This window comes from Rutilus rutilus (genome assembly GCF_951802725.1).
Source record: "Rutilus rutilus genome assembly, chromosome: 23".
In the NCBI taxonomy this organism is placed as follows: Eukaryota; Metazoa; Chordata; class Actinopteri; order Cypriniformes; family Leuciscidae; genus Rutilus; species Rutilus rutilus.
The window spans coordinates 23,669,038-23,690,036 of record NC_140233.1 but is presented as its reverse complement, the minus strand read 5'-3'; the positions used below and the strand labels follow the sequence as shown (position 1 = coordinate 23,690,036).

The 20,999-nt window shown below is 40.7% G+C and overlaps 4 protein-coding genes and 1 long non-coding RNA gene across 5 annotated transcripts; 1 reads left to right on the top strand and 4 right to left on the bottom strand.

Moving 5' to 3' along the window:
- Positions 1-3,966: 3,966 nt before the first annotated feature.
- Positions 3,967-5,590, bottom strand: LOC311283397 (histone H4). Its single transcript, XM_084397763.1, has one exon. It carries the CDS (start codon positions 5,555-5,557, stop codon positions 5,246-5,248), a length of 312 nt encoding a protein of 103 aa, XP_084253889.1. The 5' UTR covers positions 5,558-5,590; the 3' UTR covers positions 3,967-5,245.
- Positions 5,591-6,582: 992 nt separating this feature from the next.
- LOC311283387 (histone H3.2-like) lies at positions 6,583-7,064 on the bottom strand. Its single transcript, XM_084397752.1, has one exon. It carries the CDS (start codon positions 7,038-7,040, stop codon positions 6,630-6,632), a length of 411 nt encoding a protein of 136 aa, XP_084253878.1. The 5' UTR covers positions 7,041-7,064; the 3' UTR covers positions 6,583-6,629.
- Positions 7,065-7,529: 465 nt separating this feature from the next.
- Positions 7,530-8,546, bottom strand: LOC311283391 (histone H2A-like). Its single transcript, XM_084397756.1, has one exon. The coding sequence runs from the start codon at positions 8,248-8,250 to the stop codon at positions 7,864-7,866; it is 387 nt and encodes a 128-aa protein (XP_084253882.1). The 5' UTR covers positions 8,251-8,546; the 3' UTR covers positions 7,530-7,863.
- Positions 8,547-8,637: 91 nt separating this feature from the next.
- LOC311283401 (histone H1-like) lies at positions 8,638-10,125 on the bottom strand. The gene has a single exon (XM_084397767.1). The coding sequence runs from the start codon at positions 10,093-10,095 to the stop codon at positions 9,460-9,462; it is 636 nt and encodes a 211-aa protein (XP_084253893.1). The 5' UTR covers positions 10,096-10,125; the 3' UTR covers positions 8,638-9,459.
- Positions 10,126-15,511: 5,386 nt separating this feature from the next.
- On the top strand, positions 15,512-19,229 carry LOC311283404. Its single transcript, XR_014626055.1, has 6 exons — positions 15,512-15,774; positions 16,146-16,218; positions 16,374-16,483; positions 16,956-17,033; positions 17,539-17,648; positions 18,423-19,229. It is a non-coding gene; the product is annotated as an uncharacterized lncRNA (long non-coding RNA).
- The last annotated feature ends 1,770 nt before the right edge of the window (positions 19,230-20,999 follow it).

Below are 20,999 nucleotides of genomic sequence, written 5' to 3'. Positions count from 1 at the left end.
GCTCGTCGTGTTGCTGCAGCAGCACCGCTCCCAGGCCGTACTGCGACGCATCTGCTGAGATCCTCGTTCTCTTCTCTGGGTCGTAAAACTTTAACACTGGCTCCTGTGTCAGAGTCTCTTTCAGCTTCACAAAACATTGTTCCTGCTCATGGGACCAGATCCATTCATTCTTCTGTTCAAGAAGACTCCTTAGAGGTGCTGACTGCTCTGACAGCTGTGGGACAAACTTGGCAAGATAGGTGACCATTCCCAGGAACCGTCTGACCTCATCTTTGTTGTTTGGTCTTTCCATGTTGTTGATTGCTGACGTTTTTCTCGGGTCGGGCTTCACCCCCTCTTCACTGACAACATCTCCAACAAAGGTAAGTGTTTTTACTCCAAACTCACATTTGTCTTTGTTAAGCTTCAGATTCACTTCCCTTGTCTTGTCTAGCACTTTTCTCAGTCTTTCGTCATGTTCTTCTCGATTCGACCCCCAGACTATGATGTCATCCATCATTGTCTCTACTCCTGGTATGTGCTCGAAGATCATGTGAATAGTCTTATGGTAGACTTCAGGCGCTGATAAGATACCATACGGCAGACGAAGAAACCTGTACCTGCCCTCAGGTGTGTTAAACGTGCACAGCTTCGAACTCTCCTCATCCAGCCTCAGCTGCCAGAAACCTGACGAAGCGTCTAGTTTACTGAACCATTTAGCTCCAGCAAACTGTGCCATGATTTCTTCTCTGGTTGGTAACTTAAAGTGTTCTCTTTTGATTGCTTTGTTTAAGTCCCTTGGGTCCAAGCACGTTCTCAGAGCACCGGTTTTCTTTTGCAGAACAACCAGCGAGCTGACCCATTCAGTTGGCTCATCTATTTTCTGGATCACCTTTAATTTTTCCATGCGCGCTAGTTCCTCTTTCAGTTTTCCACGCAATGCAAAAGGGATTTTCCTACAAGGATGCACAACAGGAGAGACACTTTTATCCACGCATATTTTGTGTTCTCCAGGTAGACATCCAAGTCCTTCAAAACAGTCTTTATACTCCTCCATGAGTGAGTCATGATCATTTGCAGTATCTGATGATGTCACTACAAACACTCTTTTGACCAGATTGAGCTTTGTACATGTCTTGAGTCCCAGGATTGGTTGTGCACTCGTATCCACGATCAGTAGCAGTGCTCGTATCTGCTGTCCTCTGTGTTTGAAGGTTGCAATGCATCCGCCTTTAACAGGTACACGTTCTCCAGTGTATCCTGTCACCTTTGTTTTTATAGGATGAATTTTGCTTTTCACCATCAGTTTTTTGTAGTCTTTAAAAGATAACAGGTTTACGTGGGCACCTGTATCTAACTTGAATGGTATTGTCGTCTCATTCACTTCGACTGGCACAATCCATTCCTCTTTTTCTTTTGTACGAGCCTGCACCACATCCACAATGAACTCCTCATCATCATCCTCTTCCTCGTCAACTGCGTGAACTCTCTGTTTAACAGCTGATTTGCAACATCTTGCATAATGATTGCTTCTTCCACAGTTGTTACAGGATTTTCCATATGCAGGACATGATTTTGGCTTGTGACTGCTTCCACATTTACCACATTTAAACTCTGTAGATTTCTCTTTCTGGTCTTTTTGTTTGGTAAATGTTTTCTTTTTTCTTTGTTCTTTATTTATGGCATGCACTGCTGTTTCACCTCTCCGAAGCTCTTTTGCTTGTGCTCGAGTGGTTTCTGCTGCTCTACACATAGTGACACACTTATCTAGTGTCAGTCCTGTCTCTCTGAGCAGTCTTTCTCTGAGTGCATTGTCCACTGTGCCACAAACGATCCTGACTCTCACTAGTGAATCTCTCAGGGTGCCAAATTCACATGTTTTGCTTAATGTGTGAAGCTCTGCTAAGTACTGATCAAAAGGTTTTTCATCCTCACCCCCTGCTCCGCTTGCTGCTAAATATATATTAAATCGTTGCTTAAAACGCTTCCAATTATCAGCAAGATTAGTTGCATGGAAGTGGGTGGACTCAGCCTCTCCATTACTGCACGTCGGGGTACCGGGACTTCCCCAGCCCTCTCCTGTTGCTGGTTGTCCTCCGATTCGGGCACAAAATCCTCTTCTATTTGTTCGATCTGTCACTCGTCACCCGTTTCACTTCCACTGCCACTTGTAGCCATCACACGCCGTAGCAAACACTTTTAGCATGTTGCGTTATTAGCCCGTTACACTCACGCGACCGGAGAGTTTTTTTTTCTCATTTTTCGTGGCTCTCCCACGGCGAATCTTCCTTCCGTAGCTGCCACGGCCACTTCTGACACCATGTGTTGTTTTGCTTATGCTCTTAATAAGCAGTCGAGGCGTGATAGCTGATTTTTCATATTTATTTCACTACTCTCTTGTATCAACAACCCTGTGCTACTCCCATGGCAACATTAACCCCTTCCTTACATGGGGCTTCCGCCCATGCTCACAACTACTGTGGCATGCTGGGTAATGGAGTTCTTAACATAATGTACTCATAACATCACACTGAGTACATGAGATTTATTTCTGTACGATGATATAAACAGTCCATTAGAGCATGTTTCTACTTCTCCACATATGCATCTGCCATATGGATGTTTTCCAACCATTGCCAGCCCATAATTCAATGCACACCTCATTCCTAAACCTGTATTTATGGAATGATTCACTGTTGACTGAATAGAAAAATAATGTCTGTCTTCATTTCCCTTTTCCCATTCTGTTTGCCAGAATTTCATTAGTTCTTGCTGAATAATATATTTACAATCAACTCTTCCATACATTACTTAAAATTGTACTTCATTTCTATGTACAGCTTTTTTGCCATTTCATCAGCCTCTTCACTCCCCTGAATTCACAGAGGATCTGATTCTGCACTGGATATTTATTTGATGCTCATGGTAATTTCAAAAAGATGGATTGTCTTCCTCTGATTGGCTATATATGGGTTGAAGGTGTTTCATTGGCTAGAAAGGCGGGCAGCACAGACGCATCTGCTCCATTGCCCCTTATAGCCTCAGATTCTTCTTCAGCTTTAATTAGTATAATACATGCAAAATCAGACAAAGCATATTTATTAATGGAGGTATATTTATTATTACACAGATTGAAAGAGGCTGGAATAGTGGTGTATTTTTGTTGGGTACCAGCACATGTTGGGGTATCTGGTAATCAAGTTGCTGATAAACTAGCAAAAAAAAAAAAAAAAAAAAGAAACACTAGACAAGAGAGAGGTGGATGTTAAAGTACCTATGGAGAAAAAAGAGGCAAAACAATTGTTTAAAGAAAAAGGTCATGCATAAGTGGCCAACTAGATGGGACAGTAGAAACACAGTGACACAGGGAAATGGTGTTATAGTATTACACAATTTGAAAGTGACGTGCTTTTTATATGTAATACATATAATATATTGTGATACATTATTTAATCACTTAGAATTAAGAAAGAGGATATTTTAGGAAAAGGCAGGACATACAGCTATACAGAGCACTAATTAAATTCATATAACATGAGTCTAAGGTCTAGAACATATTATGTGTGGCTGGAATGAGCATTAATCCCAGATTAAATTTCGGACTCATCAACCATGTTAATTTGTCATTCAGTGGTGATAATGCTCCTAAGGCGCTAACTGCATTTAAAACATGAAGAAGAAGCAGAACTCCCCCACAAGTTTCAGGATAATTATCCTTACTCTGTCGTTCACATTTTGGTAAAGGTGTGGCTTGGTTTTTCCCCACAAGGTTTCACCATCTTGCCTCATTTTAAAAGCAGCAACAGAATTCCTGGAGAAATGATACCCAATGACATATGAACTAAACAAGACCCTTGGACATCAACCTCAGTTTAGAGTCATAAAAAAGTGGTTTTATAAGTGACAGAAATGTACAGAAACGATTATTTTTATTTAGCAAAAAGTAACAGCTGTAAGGTCAGCTGACTGAATTGAAGAAGTCTCTGAATGCGTTTATGTACTTATAACAAGTCAAGTAAAAAAAAGAAAACAACGACATCTGGTAGAGTGGAGATGAACTGGGTATTTATTGAAAGCTCATGTCAGAGGGCTGGTTTGCCCTTCTCCGTGTTTTCATTGGTCAGATTTGGGCTGCTAAAGAGACTCATCCGCCAATTGAAAGCTTCTAAATTTGAATTCCTTTCCATTGCCGAACCGCCAGTAACTTGACTGCACCACGTCACGACGCACGCGCCTCTTTGTCTGCCTTTCCCGCTCATGAGGTGTCATGACAGATCACAATCATGCCAGCGAAGTACTTTAAATGGACAATTGTAATTATGCAATGTTCTTACATAATATTGTGCACATTAAACTACACAAATAAAGTCCCTCGGGATTCAGTTTGAGTCCCGGATTTTGGCAAGAACCCCTTTTATGTGTTAGAACCAGTTTGACCTAAGAGTAAAATGGAGCAGGATTCCTACTTTCCATTTCAAAATTCCGTTTTTCCAGACTCAATTTTCCAAACCTCTCTTGATTTTCATACCATAATTTAACACAAATGATTCATTCAGCATTATTCAGCATATAGTACAGTCACCTGTAAATACTTAGATTTTATTTTTTCTTCCATCGGTTTTCTCGAAGTGATAACATGTACGTGCTTGCATGATGAGGATAAACTTAAACACTTTATAACATATAACTGTTACCTATATACACCTCTGACACATCAGTTTGATACAGTAAATGTGGTTTGTTTCAGTCAACAAAAACAAAGTACAATCCGATTTAGATGAGATATGTTGCTGGTTTGAGTGACATTTAAGTACTAAATTATTTTAACGAAGTTCAAAAGAGTCGCTTTTAGTGCAATGAAAAAATGCGCCATGAATTCACTCGTTTTTGACAATCACTAAACATGTGACACGAGTAAACCCTGTTCGTTTAGGTTCTTCTTCTTGATTTTTAACGGCAGCTGGCAACCAAGTTAAATAGGTGCATTACCGCCACCTTCTGCTCCGGAGTGTGTTACAGAGATTCGTTTAGGTTCTTAGAAACTCTAAATTCTGTATTGTAGAAAGCTAAACAGGAGCAATAGTCTGGAAACACAAGCTCCGTAATTACTAAAGTCAAATCTCCTTACTACATACAAGTTCTGCCTCAAAGTGGTTACTAATTAAGAGGTGACAGAATAAACAACTTAAAACATACTCCTTTTCAAAATGTGTGTGGCTCTTAAAAGAGCCGTTGGGTTTGAGTAGTTTCTCCTGGTTTCAGGTGTTTATCCGCCGAAGCCGTACAGGGTGCGTCCCTGTCTCTTCAGCGCGTACACAACATCCATGGCGGTGACGGTCTTTCTTTTGGCGTGCTCGGTGTAGGTGACGGCATCGCGGATCACGTTCTCCAGAAACACCTTCAACACTCCGCGGGTCTCCTCGTAGATCAGACCGGAGATGCGCTTGACGCCGCCGCGGCGAGCCAGACGACGAATGGCGGGTTTGGTGATTCCCTGGATGTTATCGCGCAACACTTTACGGTGACGCTTAGCGCCTCCTTTCCCGAGTCCTTTACCGCCTTTGCCTCTTCCAGACATGTTTCAATCACTCCAGTCAAACGATGACAAGAAATGTACGTTGAGCGTTGCAAGGAGGCCTTTTAAATATTTACTTACAGGACCTGATAGAAACCAACACCGCGTCACAAGGCGCAAAACGCCCCTCCCCTCAATATAGTTCCAGCACAAAACAATGTGGTTTAACCCAAACCATAATCTAACGAGGCCTGTCCGAATTCTATCATGATTTATAAGATTTATTTCATTTGATGAAGAGGATGTTATAGTATCATCATATAATAGAGATACTGAATGGTAATGAAATGTGCTAATCTAGAAGTAGCCTACAGTATAGTACATTTTGTATTAGACCATTCGGATATATTTGCAGAATATAAAATGATTTCAGGCCTCAGTGGTTTATACTGTAATGTCTACCTTTAGCTGAACTTGCACCTGTAAGAGTAATCTCTAAAGTTGGCATTGAACTTGCGCTAAAAGTTTCAAAACAGACCATGCCACTATTAGGGAGTAGCTGGAAGAAAAGAGTTGGAAAAAAACAACCACTGTACGTTAGTCTTGTTTGGGAAAACTGTTTGAAGATGAAAAGCAGCTTTACCTGTAAATATGAAGATACATTTCTAGCTCTGTTGAAACTATCCGCAACAACATTGGAATCTGAGTGCGCAGTTTACATGTCAATCAATTGCACATGATAGTTTTGTTAATTTCAATAATTGGTGTTTTATATATAATTTGTCATAAAGGCCATTGTGTGATTCGCACCCTGTACAACTGACATCACAGCATTCAAGTAAAAAAAAAAAAGAAAAGAAAAAAAGGAATATAGGCCTATGCAAACATTAAAATACATAACCGCTTTTATTGCATAAAATCATTCACATTTCTTTATGTCGAAGTATTTTCTAATTAGGGTTATATTTAATTCTGTTAGGGTAACTGATGATTTAGAGAACGGTGACCCAGAGAGTATTAATGTAATGCATGAATGCAACTTTCTACTCATATTGAGTTAAACTAGAAATGATCTCATTCAGTGCAGCTTTGGTGGCTCTTAAAAGAGCCGTTGTGGGTTGACGCAGACGCGGGTTTAAGCGCGCTCTCCGCGGATGCGGCGGGCCAGCTGAATATCTTTGGGCATGATGGTGACCCTCTTGGCGTGGATGGCGCACAGATTGGTGTCCTCGAACAGACCGACCAAATAAGCCTCGCTAGACTCCTGCAGGGCCATGACAGCGGAGCTCTGGAAGCGCAGGTCCGTCTTGAAGTCCTGAGCGATTTCTCTCACCAGCCGCTGGAAGGGCAGTTTGCGGATCAGCAGCTCGGTGGACTTCTGATAGCGGCGAATCTCCCGCAGAGCCACGGTCCCGGGTCGGTAGCGGTGAGGCTTCTTGACGCCGCCGGTGGCCGGAGCGCTCTTACGGGCGGCTTTAGTAGCGAGCTGCTTCCTCGGGGCTTTACCACCGGTGGATTTACGAGCGGTCTGCTTGGTTCTTGCCATTGCTTCGGGTTTCTCTCTGTCCTGCTTGCGCTGGAAGGAAATGCTGCTATACGTTATACATCCGCTTTTAAAGCATTGTACCGCCACGAGCTCATAGTGTCGCGAGGATGCAGACCTTGTGATTGGCTAATACGTGACGTCTGCGCATGAGTGCCAGCCAATGACTGCGCGTTTCCTCTTTTTCAAACAAGTGGAAGGTTTCCCGCTCGAGATGCTTTTGTTCTGTTGAATACTTCATATACATCAAAAAGTGTATATGTAACACCTCCCTGGTCTTTATACTCACAATTTTGTATTAAATTGTTCTGAAATACTCGCCTTAATTCCCAGTGATTATGCAGATCTCGGATTAGATCATCACATTACAGTCTGTATAAAAGCACTGCAGCGAGACACTACAGTTTCCATCCGCCCCGTAAAATAGGAGATCAAAGAACCAGAGTAATATTTACCAATTTATTTGACCATGAAGCCGATATGTATGTTGCTTTTTATTTTGAATAATTTATTAAAATATGCAATACACTATCAGAGCTTGCTAAAGCAACTATATTTTAATATTAAGGGAGATGGGTTGGGTAACAAACACATCAGGGGATCATCATGCTTACAACAAACACGCACACCTACGACTATAAGAGTACTGTAATCGTCAATGATCCAATCATACATTTTACTCTGGTTTGATGGGTCATTTTCTCTCTCAACCAAACGCCTTTATGCCGTTTATAAATATTAAAAAGGAAAAACACTCTCTTTCAGATAAAATGGGTGGCTCTTAAAAGAGCCTTTTGATCTACAGAAGACAAACTTGAGGACTCATTCATTTAGATTTGGAGGGTTTCTCGGTCTTCTTGGGCAGCAGCACGGCCTGGATGTTGGGCAGCACGCCGCCCTGAGCGATTGTCACTCGGCCCAGAAGTTTGTTGAGCTCCTCGTCGTTGCGCACCGCCAACTGCAGGTGACGGGGGATGATGCGGGTCTTCTTGTTGTCCCGAGCGGCGTTTCCAGCCAGCTCCAGGATCTCAGCGGTGAGGTACTCGAGCACCGCCGCCAGATAAACAGGAGCTCCGGCACCAACGCGCTCGCCGTAGTTTCCTTTGCGAAGAAGCCTGTGAACACGGCCGACGGGGAACTGCAGTCCCGCCCTAGAGGAGCGAGTCTTAGCCTTCGCTCTGGCTTTACCACCGGTTTTGCCTCTTCCACTCATTGTTTTTAAATCAGTTACAACAAACTGCACAGTCAAAAGACAGTAACAGAATAAAATCCGTACGCCTCCACTCACTGGCTTTAAACGAGAGTGCCAGTCGCCGATTGGTTTAGAGTCTGTAAAGATTTAAACCAATCACTGAACTTCTCAGTTCAGTTTCAGTTTATTGTCCCCTAAGGGAAACTTGTCTTACAGCGAGGTAAACATACAAGTAGCACAACAGGTAAACACCACATGTATACGAATAAACAACACAAACTACTAATTAAAAACTCTGTAACTCTACTACTCATCTATGTCAAAGAATTGTGCAAATTTAGCAACCGAATTGCACTAGGTATAAAATAATTATTTGTCCTATTGGACTTAAAACAAGGGACTCTGAATCTCCGGCCTGAGGGGAGGACCTCAAAAGAACAATGAAGGGGGTGATTTACACAGTCCAATATGGCATCTGCTTTCCTCATAACCTGCCTCTCATAAATATTTGTCAAGGAAACCTGTGGACAGCCTATTAACTTACCAGCCACCTTCACAATGTGGCTGAGGTTATTTTTCTCCCTCACCCCCCTTCTAGCGGGTATTATTGTGCACTGTTTTGCGCAAGTATTTGTGAGTGTGACTAATAAGACAGAAGAGTTATATGAAATTTAAATAAGTACAAAAATGGATATTGTACACTGTTCCTACCAAAAGCGCTGCACCTTTCACAGTCACACATTATATATTCTGTGTATATACTGTACATATATACGTATATATACACAGTATATTCTGTGCACACTGACCATCTGATACTGTACAATATTATGTTCCTATTGCAATATTGGAGTTTTATCACTGTCCATATTGTTGGATGCGGGGTTGTTCGTATTATCACAATTCCCCAGCATAGTGTTGTGTGTATATTCTGTCTGTACCGTGTTGTATAACATGCCATTTCTGAACAGTCTGAACCCGTTTTTTTTTTTTTTTTTGCATATTTACAATACATTTCTTATATAATAGTTTGAGGTTTTTTTTTTTTTTTTTTTTTTACTGGGTATTTAGAATGAATGAGTCCAAAAAGTTAAAAGTCACATCTCTATTGAAAATTCATTTCACATTTCTACCGCAATGCACAGAAATCTTCAATATAAATACGTTTTGCTCTAATTTAGAGTAAGTGGGTGGCTCTTAAAAGAGCCGTTGAGGCACAAACAGTGACCTTTACTTCTTTTTGGGCGCTGCCTTTTTAGGCTTGGTAGCTTTAGGTTTTGCCACCTTAGGTTTAGCAGTCTTTGCCTTTTTGGGACTCTTGGCTGCTTTTTTAGCGGCTGCTGGCTTCTTTGCCTTCTTGGGGCTCTTCGTCGCCTTCTTAGCGGCTGTGGCGGCGGGTTTCTTGGCCTTCTTGGGCGACTTCTTAGCGACGGGTTTCTTAGGCGATTTCTTGGCGGCGGGCTTCTTTGCCGCAGCGCTCTTGGGCTTCTTGGCAGCAGCGGGTTTCTTGACCGCGGTCTTCTTCACTTTAGTAGCCGCTTTCTTCTTGGTCTCAGCTTGCTGCTTGTTGAGCTTGAATGAGCCCGAGGCGCCGGTCCCTTTGACCTGCACCAGGGCGCCTTTGGTCACCAGGCTCTTGATGGCGATTTTGACGCGGGAGTTGTTCTTCTCCACATCGTAGCCGCCGGCAGCGAGCGCTTTCTTCAACGCGGCGAGGGACACGCCGCTCCTCTCCTTGGATGCGGATACAGCTTTGACGATGAGCTCGCCGACGCCTGGTCCTGCTTTCTTGGCTTTCGCAGCGGACTTCTTCTTGGGCGCTTTGGCCGGGGCGGCAACAGCGGGTGCGGGTGCGGTTTCTGCCATTTCTCTCTGATTGGATCTGCAGTCTTTCAAGTGCTGTCTCTGGTTTCTGCAATGACTAGCGCTCGCGCGGCGCTACGCTCTTAAATAACACATGAGAACCTTATAGACTCAACCTGCCCGCTCGGAATCTATGCGCGTCCACGAACCCCTCATGCGTGTGCTTTCTTCTCTTACATTTGAGGCAAAACTGCAACGGTAAAATAGTTTAGCACAGTCATAACAAAGTGAACACCAAGCAGATGTTCTGAGCTTTCATTTCAGACTAATATACGCGAAGAGGAAATGTTAATTTTGCCTTCATCAGATCAAATCCAAGGCGAGCATCAGGCACGGGGGAAAGCCGCGTGTAAGTTTGATAAATTGTTTAAGTGGAAAAGTTGATAAAAGCCTGAACGCGTTTTCTTTATGTTCAGCAAACAGTCTGAAGAGACTTTAATGAAATCAGCATCAGTGAGGGGCGTCAGGAGGCTTTCATACAGATGTTGTTTTGGGCAGCTTGAAGCACACGAACATCCGGAGACTCCGAGTCTCTCTGTGACTCTCATGTCTGGCCAGATGATCTGTCCATATAATAATAAAAATAATAACATTAATCACAATAATACATATATATGCCGGATCACACAAGTGTTAATGTTTTAACTTGTTAAACACGTTTCCATAAGCTGATGTGCATTTGAGTCATTCCACCAAACCAGTATGATTTGAGTCCCTCTGACCTTTTTAAGTGTATTTTACCTATTGGGTCACCACAATCTATTTTAAAAGCTTTTTGTATCAATTGAAATGTCTCCTTTAATAAAGTTTAAAAATGATGATGTACATATTATCTTTACATTAGAAATTAGCTTGTTTTTTCAGTTGACACCACCTATTTTGTCCCTCATGGCCTTCTATGAAAGTCTACTTGGGATATGAATAATAAAATTAGAAAAAAAGTCCATACATTTTGCCATTCCCATGAAGATCCATTTGTGCTTTTTTGCTGGTAAAGTTTTTTTTGTTTTCAAGTAAATTCAAGATTATTCATTAAAATCACATGATTTAGTTCCGTCCCTCAGTAATCCCTCAACCCCGTTACACAAATCATTCTCCCCCATAAAAATAATGAACAGATCCTTATTATGTGACATCAATAACAGGAAGTAACATCATAGAAGTCTTCTGAACAACATTGTGTGTAGACACAGGCAAGTTACCACCTTCTCTTATAACTATAACTTATTTAGAATTGTGATATTGTGGTTGTCAGGCTCAACGACTCAACCCTGTTACATCAAATAAAGATAGAATTCTTTTACTTGTGAAAATGATCTTTGTTATTTCAACAATATACATGATTTCTTAATACCTTGCATGCCATGTGCTCTCCTGTTATTCACTACATGTAGAGCAGTGGCCATTTTCGAGCAAAAAATCACAACCCTGTCACACTCAACCCCGTTACTTTTTTTGCTACGAAGCGCGCGAACACACAAACACATGCTCGCACACACACACACACACACATACACACACACGCACGCACACACACACATCAAAAAAGCACACAAGTAATATGTTTTATTTTGATGACCTATTTAGTCAGTTTATAATGTTCTAATGTATACTAAGTTTTTCCTGCAGTCGGGTTAATAAAACTGAGTTGCAATTGCAATTTATATCTGATGTTTTTCTTGGTTACATAATGAAATACAGTGCTTATAGAAAATCTTACAGTGAATTTGAGTAAAAAACAACTATGCATATGTTAAGCTGTATTTGTCTCTTCAACCCTGTTACCCTAGTCTCAACCCTGTCACACCTACAATTGTATTAATTATTTTTTTAAGTTTATGAATAAGTCATTTAATGTTTGTTGAACTTAGTCTGAAATGTTCAGAGCAATCATAAAAATACTGATTTTAGTTCAAATTCTGAAGTTAAGCCACATCTTTGATCAAAAATGATGAGGTTGCTGTCACAAAAAGTGTCCATTCCAGGCTTTAGTTTAGCATAAGTGTTAAATTATATGTTAATTTTACATTTACAATTACTGAATTAGTGTGAGGGACATCTGATTAATAGGAAAACGTTGATTTCATTACAAATATATTTTATAAACATATTCAGAGAGCTCCCATAGTGTCCATAACGGGGTTGAAGACTAATAATGCCCATATCTTAAAATAATAACCAATAATAATAGTAGGGATTTGATGCCTGAGGTGGGAAAATATGTTTTTCTGGAAGTTAAACATGTAATTAATGTTGTGGGGTGTTCAGAAAAGTAATACAACATTAAGCCAAGTCTCAGTCACAAATGAAAAAAGCCAGACCTTGTGAAGCGAAAAAGTCATTCAGTATGAAGGTCTTACTAACCAACGATCTTGAATTAACCAGAGCGAGGAAACAAGGAACCATCAATTTGAGTATTGAGAAGCACCCACAGTATGGTCCTGGAAGTTTTATCTATTTTTATATTTTATACAAACAATGTTGAAGTCTCTGCGGTCACAGATTTAATGTCAACACAATAGTTATGTTTAACAGCTGATTTACAGTGGTGAAAAACTACAGTACCCAAGATGTTGTACAGAAAATTCCATCAATCAAAGTCGCCAAAAGCAAATTGCACCAAAAGAGCTCTTTAACTCCGCCCACTCCCATGAACCACTGTATCATGCAGTCAAGGTGGTCTCCTTACACTTTCAAAACACTAGAATATTTGTGTATACGGTATGCATATTTTGAAATAAACTTAAAATATATTGTTTTTAAATCTATAAAATCAACATTTTTAAATTACTTTTATTTTTCTCTCTTTTATTTTATTTTATACTGTTTACTAGGGGTGTAACGATACCCTCATGTCACGATTCGATACAAATCACGATACTGAACTCACAATACAATATTATTGCGATACTCCAAGACATCCCAGCCAACACGTTTATGTGGGGCCCATATGGGTTACAAATGGGCAACAGGGGTACAGAGTGGGCATGGGCTCAAAATGGGCTTCTTATCTGGGGCCCATATGGGTTACAAATGGGCTACAGGGGTACAGAGTGGACATGGGCTCAAAATGGGCTTCTTATCTGGGGCCCATATGGGTTACAAATGGGCTACAGGGGTACAGAGTGGACATGGGCTCAAAATGGGCTTCTTATCTGGGGCCCATATGGGTTACAAATGGGCTACAGGGGGACAGAGTGGATATGGGCTCAAAATGGGCATCTTATCTGGGGCCCACTTGGGTCAACTAAGTAGGTCCAACATGGGCAAACCTAGATGGGCTCCCTATGTGAGACCTAGTCAGTTCACTAATGGGAAATGAGTAGGCTACATACCCAGCCAGCACATGACCGACCTTCAACGTTGAAATATGGTTGAAATAATGTCAGTTTGTTGTTGAAAAAGATTAACAAAAACCATTCTAAATCAACGTTGACATTTTTACAAGATCCCCAGCCAACACATGTGGGGCCCAAACGGGCTGCAAATGGGCTGATATCCGGGGCTCACCTGGGCTACCCAACTGGGAACCCAGCTAATTTTGGTTTTGTTGGCCACGGATTCACGCGCAAACATTTACATCACGTTTCCCAGGTCAACGTGGATTCATCCGCAGACACCAGAGGACAATCTGGACAGAGCCTGCCCCAGCTAACACACCCATGTGGGGCCCAAACGGGCTGCAAATGGGCTGATATCCGGGGCCCACATGGGCTACCCAACTGGGAACCCAGCTAATTTTGGCCGCGGTTTCCGTGGTGGCCCCACATGTGTTAGCCCAGATTGGTTGATGATGGGCTCTTGATGGGCTCCATATCGGGCCCATGTGGGTAACCTAGGTAGCACCCATTTAGGGCCTACAGGAGTCTGCCCAGATGGGTTGATGATGGGCTCTTGATGGGCTCCATATCGGGCCCATGTGGGTAACCTAGGTAGCACCCATTTAGGGCCTACAGGAGTCTGCCCAGATGGGTTGATGATGGGCTCCATATCGGGCCCATGTGGGTAACCTAGGTAGCACCCATTTAGGGCCTACAGGAATCTGCCCACATGGGTTGATGATGGGACCCAGATAGGTCTTATCTAGGGCTCTTATGGGCCACAATGGGTATATATATGGGCTACCATATTTGTCTGTTTGGGTTACCTTATTTTACAGTAAACCCCTAAATACAATCATTACATGTAATCCACTAAACTATACTAAAATGTTAAAGGTATTCAATGAACAGAAACCAGTAGTTCACTTTTAAAGTTACTTTATTAAGCAAGTACAATTATCACAAAACAAGAAAAGAAAAAAGTAAAAGATTTAAAACACTTCTAAATCAGCATTGACATTTTTACAAGATCTGTACGTTGAAACAACATACAGCAGAAATATCTGCCTTTCAACATTATTGTGACAATTAATTAGCATTTCATAATTTTTTTGATATAACAGCTCTTCAGTATAGAGCTGGTAAGTCCCGCCCCTTCCGCAAAACCCCGCTGGACCTCAAAGTTGAAAAACCGTCAATGCAAGTGAATGGGAGAAAATAATTATTTTCTGTTCCCGTTTGAATTGTGCCATGAATGTGAACATATGTTGTCTGTGAATTTTTTATATAATCTTTCATGTTACAAGTTTGACAGTATATGGTATGATTCCCCGGCTAGCAGTTGTGGAAAAGACTTAACGAGAAAGACTACATGTCGCCTATGTGACGTCACCCCATAAAGTTGACTTACCCGTGGTTTTCGCCAACCTCAACGATTTTGTCCTCTCCCTGAAAGAAGGCGGTGAAGTGCACCAAAGACACAGTCATGTTTAGCGGGATCCGTGAGCTAGAGCCGTGTGCTAGTGGTGGTGACGTTTCAAACGCGTCGAAAGCAGCGAAGAGTTGTAGTCCACAAAGTGCTTTCACACAAAGTCTAACCGTATCAAACTTCTACCCGCTAAATTGTAGCATTCTTTACACGAAAAGTTCTATAAAAAATTCACAGACAACATATGTTCACATTCATGGCACAATTCAAACGGGAACAGAAAATAATTATTTTCTCCCATTCACTTGCATTGACGGTTTTTCAACTTTGAGGTCCAGGGGGATTAGCGGAAGGGGCGGGACTTACCAGCTCTATATGTTAAAATATAATTATCATTATTAACAATAATAATAGTTTCAAACCTTTTGCCTTATGTGATTTTGTTTGAATTTACAATTTTGTCTGCTTGCCTAACCGTTTACATTGCATTATTACATTTGTATCCATACTGTCATGTCATTTGATTTGACTAATTAATTAAACAATAATACAGACTGCAAATAAAACTCAATACGCCGCTATGTTAACTGTTATTAAACTATTGTTATTGGTTGTTTCGCCGTTTTATTTTGAGCATGATTGGTTAATCTGTCTGTCTTCCAGGAAACTGTCCAATGAGAATGTGCGCGGCTCTTCGCGGCTCAGTCACCGACCGAGAGTAACGGACGTATTTTCAAATTTAAAATAGGCGCGCACTGAGCAGCTGAGCTGCTGCTTGCATTGATTACTCGGTCAGACCTGGATTATTTTATATCTGCCTGTTGAATTCTTAAATTTTGAGCGAATTTAAGTTGATATCAATGAAGAACAAAAGCTGGAATGTGAACAGAGGAAGGGTTCGTACGTGGTCTGTAAAAATACTGGCGATATCAGGTAAGAAAACATTTTTCAGTCCTTATAGCAGTCAGTTAAATTAACGTTAACGTTTATGGACATGATAACATTAACAGTCATAGGCTTAATGCAACCAATACGTTCAATAAGTTATCTCTGTGTGTGTTTTTGTACTGCTGTATTTCAATGTAATTTAGTACCATCTGACATTGCTGTGTTTTGTTGTTGGTAACGTTGTGTGTTTAATGTCAGCTAACGTTAGTTTAAAAACGCATGAGAGGTAAAAAAGCGTTGGAATGAGTAAAGTGATAAAACAGTCATTTATTCGTTAGAAGTATGTTTACATAACCTCTTCAAACACTGACAGTATTGGAAATATATTTGTTTACATTTTTTTTTTTTTTTTTTAGATCAAGCATTGGAATAATTTTTATCTGGGGAGAACACCCAACAGAAAGACCCATTCCCCAACTAACTGTTACAGTAAGTTAATTTTACCCACTGTTCAAAAACCTACACTGGGTTTAATATATAGTATTAAGTATGATTTTCACCTTTAAAGTAAGACCTTTAATGTTAACGTTACTAATAGCAAGTCTGAGTAACTTTTTTGTCCTTTTGTCTTTTTTCTGCTGAAGTGGCGCACAGAAAGTGGATTCATGTCACCTTCATCAGTCCTTTCTTTAATCACTGGACACCGTAAAGGGAAAGACCCTCAGACGTGTCATAATAGGATAAATAGGTGCAGGTAAAATTATTTGATGGTTTGATTTTGGTACCAATTTTTCTGTTTGTTTTTTATGTGTGTGCTTCCCTTGCTATGATACACATTTCTGATGGGATTGCCATGCTTAAAGTTTATGTTTACATTTTTATTCATCATGTAACAACTAACAGTCTCAAAGATGACATTACTAGGGCTGGATTTATTGGATGGGATGCACGCTACAATGTTCCATTCATTCATCAACTGAAAACAGGTTGACTAATCGATTCTTGGGATTTAAGAATTGATATTGTTTCGTAAAAATGAGAATCAAATAAAATCGAGAAATCAATATTTTTTACCCAGCCCTTGACATTACTCAGTTCATGTAGTGTGAATGTTATAATGGCAAACGTTTTTTTTTTTTTTTTTCAAGATTGTTTGAAGGAATGATATAAGAAAATACTGCTTTTTAAGGACTTTATTGAATAATTTCTTCTTTCCCCCTCTTCAGATTCGCCAAGGACCAGCTGATTACTGGCAATTTGGTGGAGGATTATTCTTTAGCTGCTACATTGCACTATCACTTCTGGTACATTCATTGGCCTTTTGTGTTATTTTTTATTTTACTTGATTTAATAAATTACTTTTAATTAGTAGCCTACAATGTATGGTTAGGATTCTGAATTAAAACAGTGTAATGTTTCTCCACAAATATTATCAGAAATATACGGAGCCCCCAGGGGTCAGGCAAATTGTTGAAACAATATAAACCTGCATTGAAAGATCTAATTCAAAGAGCAACAGACCACAACCCTCTCAGCTCAACACCACAATTTGTTGATTTCTTCATCTGTTTTAAATATGAAATCATGACCTTATCATTATAGTAATCGTAACTGACACATGGGAGTAATATTATTTTTTTTACAATTCCATGTTGGGGCTCTGAAGAATTGCTTGTGTGAATACATAAAATGTGTTTTAGAATGGATTGTGTTGTATACTTTGTTTTCTACCCGACTAATTGAACTGTAAAGTGAAAATCTTGTACATGACTTATTTTGTATTGAGTTTTCTTGCTTTTATTTATACAGGATAGTACAGACAGCAGGCAAGAAGTGAAGAGGAAGTGATGGCATCAGGAGCAGCACAACCAAAAGCTTGTGACCCCATGGAAAATGTCCGAGTGCGTGGAAGAACAAGTGTAAGTGCAGAAGCCGATCTTAGGATGTAGTGGAGGAAGTGTATATGAAGAAGATATAAAGGAGCCAACTTGTTTAGTTTTTAAAATTGAACTAAGAGCCAGTGCAAATGTTGTAAAACAGGAGAAATATGTTCTGTAACATAACATTAGAGCGAGTAGACTTTGTAAAGTTGCTACTACCTACATGTCAAGTGATAAGCAATATTTGAGTTGGATGAATGATGGGCAAATGTTTGGTTTTCTAACTTGTCCTGGGAACCCTCAGTACTGCACACCCACTTCAGATCTTGCAGTTTCTATAAATGAGCTAATGTGATGAATCCGGTATATTAGATGAGGGAAACATACAAAGTCTGCATCTGAAAACTTAGGCAGCTGACTCATTGCCTCGCTGCCCTATCAGGCAACGACTTAGCAGGCAGCGTTTACACACTAAGGTGCCTCACAAAACCGATTTAGTTTAGTTTTTATTTATTTGAGCAGTAACCATTCTGATTTCAGACAGACTTATGAGGCAGCATAATGGTTTAATGATCTACAACACTAATTATTTTTTAGAAATTACTTCAAAGTGGTAAAAGTTGGTCAAAATGTACATTTTGTGCTTCCAATATGTGCAGTGCAGGGGGTGTTCCAGGACAGGTTTGCAAACCCCTTATCTAGATACACTTGATGTGGGGCACCAAAAGGCTAACCTGACACATCTGATTGAACTGTGAAAAGGAATTAAAAAAGTGGCATAATGGTTGACTGATTTATTTTCTCTTTTCAAAGGGCCGTTGGGAGAGCGACAACAGAGGAGTGAGAAGCTGCACGGTTATTGTTTTGTTTGTGAAATGGTTAATTTTTCAGATATGCATATATAACGTGTGCATACATATATATATATATATATATATATATATATATATATATTACTTCTTTTCTTGTTTTGTGATACTTCTACTTGCTTAATAAAGTAACTTTAAAAGTGAACTACTGGTTTCTGTTCATTGAATACCTTTAACATTTTAGTATAGTTTAGTGGATTACATGTAATGATTGTATTTAGGGGTTTACTGTAAAATAAGGTAACCCAAACAGACAAATATGGTAGCCCATATATATACCCGTTGTGGCCCATAAGAGCCCTAGATAAGACCTATCTGGGTCCCATCATCAACCCATGTGGGCAGATTCCTGTAGGCCCTAAATGGGTGCTACCTAGGTTACCCACATGGGCCCGATATGGAGCCCATCATCAACCCATCTGGGCAGACTCCTGTAGGCCCTAAATGGGTGCTACCTAGGTTACCCACATGGGCCCGATATGGAGCCCATCAAGAGCCCATCATCAACCCATCTGGGCAGACTCCTGTAGGCCCTAAATGGGTGCTACCTAGGTTACCCACATGGGCCCGATATGGAGCCCATCAAGAGCCCATCATCAACCCATCTGGGCTAACACATGTGGGGCCACCACGGAAACCGCGGCCAAAATTAGCTGGGTTCCCAGTTGGGTAGCCCAGGTGGGCCCCGGATATCAGCCCATTTGCAGCCCGTTTGGGCCCCACATGGGTGTGTTGGCTGGGATATGATATAAGGTAAAACATTTTTTTTTACTGTTGATTAAAATGCTAAATTTGCTATTACATTGTGGGTGTAAATGAATATTCTTGGACTTGTTGCTGGAAACCCAATGCACGGGACAATAATGACACCAGAATAAAAATATCCATGATTCTGAAGCTGAAATGTATTGATTGTTGATTTATTCTTTTCACCCGTTTTTTTTTTTTCTTTTTTTTTTTTCATTGTGGCAAGTGTGTTGCCCTTAGACTTCATTGTAAATAATGTACATATGACTGTTTTCCTCCTGGTTAAATCTGATAGTGGAGACATTAAATTGTCTTTAGGTGTGAATATGTGTATGCCCGTGTGTTTGCACTGTGATGGACTGGCCATCTGTCCAAGGTATTTCTCTCTTCTTGCCTGAGACACTGGCTGCAGTTTGGAGAATGGATGTATGGCATTCAGGATTTCTCATTTATAGTATATGAACTTCTCAGTCCAATTCTCTTCTGTGTAGTCAGCCTATACACCTTATTCAGAGCAGTGCCATGACAGGTATGAAAGCGAGGCTGTGAGGGATAGACGTTTCAGCTATAAAAAGCTCTAAATCTCCTATCACTCTTTTCCACAGCTCATGTTTGGAGTTTTTTGGTCAACTTAAATTTCATGGACAGGTATTTTTGCAGTGTTCCATCAGCAGAACAATAAAAAAAAAAGAATTTCTAAAACAGTACAACCCACTGAAGAGATGAATGTCTGTCCCTTACAGCCTGGCTTGCTTTTATTCCCAAAGATGCTGCTCTGAATCAGGTCTACTAAAAGCTTTCAGCAATCAGGCTCTATTACATTAACTCCTTATGGATGCAAAGCTACCACATTTAAGATCATCCAAAGGGAAGGTCTCTGGTTACAAAGCAGACCAATCAGTGCAGTACTGAAAAAAGTGGTTCAACTTAAGAAATCTTAATAAAGAAGAGAAATTAACCCATTCCCTGTAACATTGAAAGAAAACTGTAAAAACATCCTGAAAATGCACTGAATTAAGAGTATTGTGACTTCCTATAATTATATAGGTTAATCATTATATTTCTAAATCCACTCCTTTTCTGTCTTTTCACACTCTTGTAGACTGGGTGACTGACAGCCTTTCAACAGGTTTAAACTGGCAGGGAATTTTCCCCTCTTTGCCTTCCCATGAGGCCACAGTACTCTGGGACAGTAAATGTGCCACAGAGAACAATGGGAAGATGTTCAATGGATTATGCTGGCAAAAGCAACGACAGTTTAAGAAAACGTACTCGGTTACTAACGTAACCTCTGTTCTCTCTAGAGAGGGAACGAGTATTGCGTAAGCTAGCTTACGCTGCGGGAAAGTCTCCTTTCTCGAGATACTGAAGCCAAAAATTATCCTTAATTTTTTAAATCTTGTCAACGCAGTGCGGCAGCCTGCAGACCTAGGGCAGGCGAATCGCGTGCCCATTGGCTGCTCTGCGGCAACTGCAGCAGCCTATGGCTGAGCCTTGCGCGTGACGTCACGTCCAATGAGCGCGCTTGGCGCGCTTAATGCGTCACAGCCCGTCATTAGGGGTGTGGCTTAGCGTATATAAGCAAGGTACAGAGGCTGCTTCGCTGGTTTCTGTCGCATGAAGCGAAATGAGCTCGTGGCGAGAGCACGGCGGGTTACGCAATACTCGTTCCCTCTCTAGAGAGAACAGAGGTTACGTTAGTAACCGAGTACGTTCTCTTACGAGAGGTTCTCTCGTATTGCGTAAGCTAGCTTACGCTGCGGGAACATCCTTG